The sequence below is a fragment of the Cottoperca gobio genome, chromosome 22, assembly GCF_900634415.1.
Source record: "Cottoperca gobio chromosome 22, fCotGob3.1, whole genome shotgun sequence".
Lineage (NCBI taxonomy): Eukaryota > Metazoa > Chordata > Actinopteri > Perciformes > Bovichtidae > Cottoperca > Cottoperca gobio.
In genome coordinates, this window is record NC_041376.1 from 14,456,825 (window position 1) to 14,461,055 (window position 4,231).

Consider the following 4,231-nt stretch of genomic DNA (forward strand, 5'->3'; position numbering starts at 1 on the left):
CCCCTGCTCATTTGTCAGCTGATGTGATGTTGTCTGGGTGAATTATATCCTGTGCCTCCATGGTTTCACTCTCAACACCTCCCCCTGTTAAACCATAAAAGACCTCACAATCCAGACTTTTTCGCATTGAGTTTCAAAATTAGAGAATTGTTATGGTATGCAATAGTTTTTTATAGTAAGGGAATAACGTTGAAGAATGTGGCCATAAACCGAAATCTAATGTGGGTGTGATATTCTCAAGAGGGCAGGCGGTACCTCTTTATGCTGAAAGAAGAATTATGTGTTGTCATAACTCTCCTGCAGTTCCTTTTTAATTAAGACTTTTTAAAAGTCATTTTTATTAAATAAACAGTAGCTGTGAAGACAACAGTGAGAGACAGGTTTTTTAATTGAAATGATTAAAAACTACATTATCCGCAAACTTTACAAGCACTCAATATGGAAGCAATAACGATATCATTACATACATGGATGAGATTTTTAAATTAACATATCAGTTTCAGATGTACATGCTTTGAGCATAAAGAGAAATGAAAGGAGCAAAGATGAATTAGCATGTTGGTATATGAAAAGGAAAAAGGGTCATCTTGTAAAAAGATGAACAAAAGAAAAAAGTTACATTGTGCTCTTTAATCCAATATACAATAAAATACAAGTCACTTGTACACTTTGGCTTCCTAGTTTTGCATAAAGAAAGATATTAAAGATCAATCAAGACATCACACATCTTTCCCATCATCCTGACAGTATTACAGGCAGTTGTGAAGATCTTTGGTTTTTTTGAAGGAACCACACAAATATAAGTACACATGTGGTTTCTCTAGCTGCATGATTTTTGCCCATAATAAAGTAAGGTCCTCTACCCTATAAAGGCTCCAGAGGAGAGAGCAGGGAAGCATGCTTTTCCTCCAAATCAAAGAGAGATAGGAATGAGACATTGTTACTGATTGTTAAAAAAAAAGAAAAAGGAAAAGGCTGAGGGTCTTTTTGTGAGATCTACAAAACACCTTGCATAACTTATTCTTTACCTGAGCTGCGAGTACAAGCCTTTTTGGATCACTTTGAAATTCAATCTCACTTTTGTAGCAACTAAATACCCATCTTTCAGATGCTTCCCTCTTGTGAAAGACTTTTGTAGTAGATATTAGACACCTGATGCCTGCTGTAAATGCCTTTTTACACAGCTCATACCCAGATGATCTGTGCAGGCGTATAAATTATTGGTAGAGTCATGAGCCCCTGGCACCGATGATCATTAAATTAGACCAAAAAAGACATTAAGGCTTCAAAGCACTCACTGATTACACAGAACAAAGGGACCTGTGAACAACAAGGGAAGTTTTCTCTTTCTTTTTTGCATAACTGCCCTTGGTGTTGGTAAGGAGATACTACTCTGACCCCTCCTCTTCTTTCTACCCCTTCATCCTCACACTCTTTCTCCCCCAGGGATAGAGTGATCACATGTGTCACTGCAGGGGAAAGGCCCTCCAGACAGGGGGAATGTGCACACACACCTGTGGTGCAGGAATGTGTGTGTGTGTGTGTGTGTGTCTAATCATGACATCATTAATTACTTGGCCAAGGATTTGTTAAAAAGGACACTTATAAGTTTGTTCAGCAAATACATGTGAAGGAATATTTTAATATTTAGTTCGGCAAGGTTCAGATATTTGTAAATACATTACCAAAAAAAAAGATAAATGAAAATTCAAACATAGTGCAAAAATTAAGCGAATGGCTTATTTAGCGCAGGAAGGCAATTTGGAAATTGTTTAAAGGATTAGGGCTCTAGATACACCTTCTCACTAACAGAATCTGTTGGGCGTGGTTCATAAGGAATAAAAGTTCTTAGTGCATCAAAGCTACATTGGAAGACAAAATAATTACATTAAAGGTTTTGGTTTTTCATAATTTAGTAGCAATATATTACACAAATTCCAAATTTATACTTAACAACAAAATAAGGCATATATACTGTGTGTGTGTCTATGTATATATATGCATTAAAAAAAGGAAAGGTAGAGAGAAATGCTTAAGGATTTTGGGTATATGCGCACATTTCCTCACAATTTGGCTCAAATAAATATCAAAAGTAAACCGTGTCATCTAGTTTAAAAATACCAGACTAGGACTTTTTTTTTTTTCAGAATAGGGCTTGGATCAGAAATGTAAGGAAAAAGTAAAGAGTAGACACAACAGGACTTACATATTCCTGCAGAAAAAGAAACCAATAAACACCCCTCTGCGTTAGTCTTGTACATTCCTCAAAATATCAGCCATTGTCCTGTTGAAACTCGATACACTGATGACACAGCAGAGGAAAATTCATTGCTTAAACATGTGACGGATAAAATGCTTTTCTCTCAAAGATGCAGCGATTGTGTTGAAACGTCCACTGCATACTGTAGCACCGAAGGCTAATGTTTCCATTTGGATAATAAATTAGGCAACAAGGTACTGCATAAGTACTGTGAGCACATGAAACAGCCCTGAAGATGTTTTCACAACTGACGCAATATTTAACTTTTGCAGAAATGTAAAGCTTTAAAGGGCCGATAGCTACAGCCATGCCTTGGAAGGATGTCGGAGTCACTCAGTCCAGTCCGACTGCTCATCTCCAACGACCAAGTGAGTCGGATACGTCTGAGCAGTCTGTTTGATGAATGTTTTCAGTTCATCAGCTGCACTGGTTGATCGTATCTCTATTGTCTTTTGTTCTTTTGTCATCCATCAGTACCTGTTTACACCAGGCACATGATCCTGAAACGTTACTATGGCTTCTCTGGTTTTGCCCTCACATCTATTTACAGTTTCAGCTGAACATCTTCTCAACTTCTATGGCTTATTATAGTCCTTTTTAAGAGTACATGTTTTAGCACAGTGCAGGAGTTTACTCAAAATGTACAAAATACATGGAAGTCTTAACAGAGTTGCTAAAAACAGAGAAAGTCTTTAAAGCGAGTGCCGGAGAAATAAAAGACAAACATGCAGCATTTCTCTTTTTTTTTTCTTTTTTTTTTCATATGCTTTCAGTGTTCATGTTTTTGTTCATCATCCTCTTTACTTTTCCTCCCTCACTTCTCCTGCACCCCTCTGATTGTCTAGCTGTCTGTCAGTCAGTAAGGCCTCCAGACGGACTCATCCAAGCGGCCTGTGCCGCTCATGGCAGTGGGGGAGTTGCTGTGGCTGCCGTCGGCCTCCACGCCCTCGCTATGGTTGTTCAGGCCCGGGTTCATCAGGCTGTTGGTCCCTCCTGGGCCCGTGGCCCCCGAGCAGGACAGCAGGCGGGTGGGGGAGCGTTCGCCCCCGGTGTTTCCCGGCGCCACCATGGAGAACTGGTAGGATCCAGAGCCTGTGCCGTAATACAGGTAGGAGTTGGACTGGAAGTTCTGGCTTTGGTTGTTTGAGTAGGGTGGTGGCAAATAGGTGTGGTATCTAGAAGAGGCCGACATGCTGAGACCGCTGATGCCGGTGCTGGAGGTGTTGGTGGAGTACGGGAAGGCCCCGGGGTAGTGCATCCGGGGATCTGAGAAGCGAGGGTCAGTCAGTGGCGACAGAGACGGGAAGGTGGTCCTCTGGTTGAAGAGGTCCGTTGACCCTGTTGTCATAAACAAAGAAACAAAAGGTTGGAAAGAGTCAACAAACATTCAGCCTTAAAACTAATGTTGTGATTATAAAACAAGAGATTTCTCATTTTCTATTATTCTTGAATAACGACCCCTGATCTCCAGTACAGCAAATCTCTCCAAACCCCCAATTCTGAGCTCAGATTTCCTGCGATATGTCTGTCCATGGAAATGTTTGCTCAAAGTAATGAACTGAGACATTTTTTTGCTTAATAACAGTCATCAAGCACTGACAGCACATCATCCCACAGCCCTGTGCACAAGACTGAAGTTATGAAAAGGCCCCCTCACCACGGCCCTCCTACCACTCATTCAAAAGGAGAGCAACGTACATTATTCTGTCTTTCTCTGAGCAATGAAAAGAGGCATTGTCACTGCTGAGGGGTGCTTTGTATAAACACCGACGGCTTGTTGCGCTGTTGTGCAACTCATAAATCATAGTTAGACGGTCATAATCGGAGACGGACAGGGAGACGGAGAAGGGAAAAGGAAAGGAAAGAGGGAAGGAAGAGAAAAAAGAGAACGGGTGTTTCTATGTGAATATTCTCTAAGCTAATGTGTATCACAGTCCAGGACCTGTCAGAGTTAACTGCTAAGTGTAATCT

General features: G+C 40.7%; 1 protein-coding gene across 3 annotated transcripts in view; it reads right to left on the reverse strand.

Annotated features, from left to right (window-relative positions):
• Positions 1-370: 370 nt before the first annotated feature.
• Positions 371-4,231, reverse strand: part of runx3 (RUNX family transcription factor 3) — a 40,363-nt gene continuing 36,502 nt past the window's right edge. For all 3 annotated transcript variants that reach the window (XM_029460759.1, XM_029460758.1, XM_029460760.1), the window contains one exon: positions 371-3,598. In XM_029460759.1, the coding sequence (XP_029316619.1) occupies positions 3,117-3,598 (482 nt within the window). In that variant the 3' untranslated portion in view covers positions 371-3,116. The remainder of the gene's footprint in view (positions 3,599-4,231) is intronic.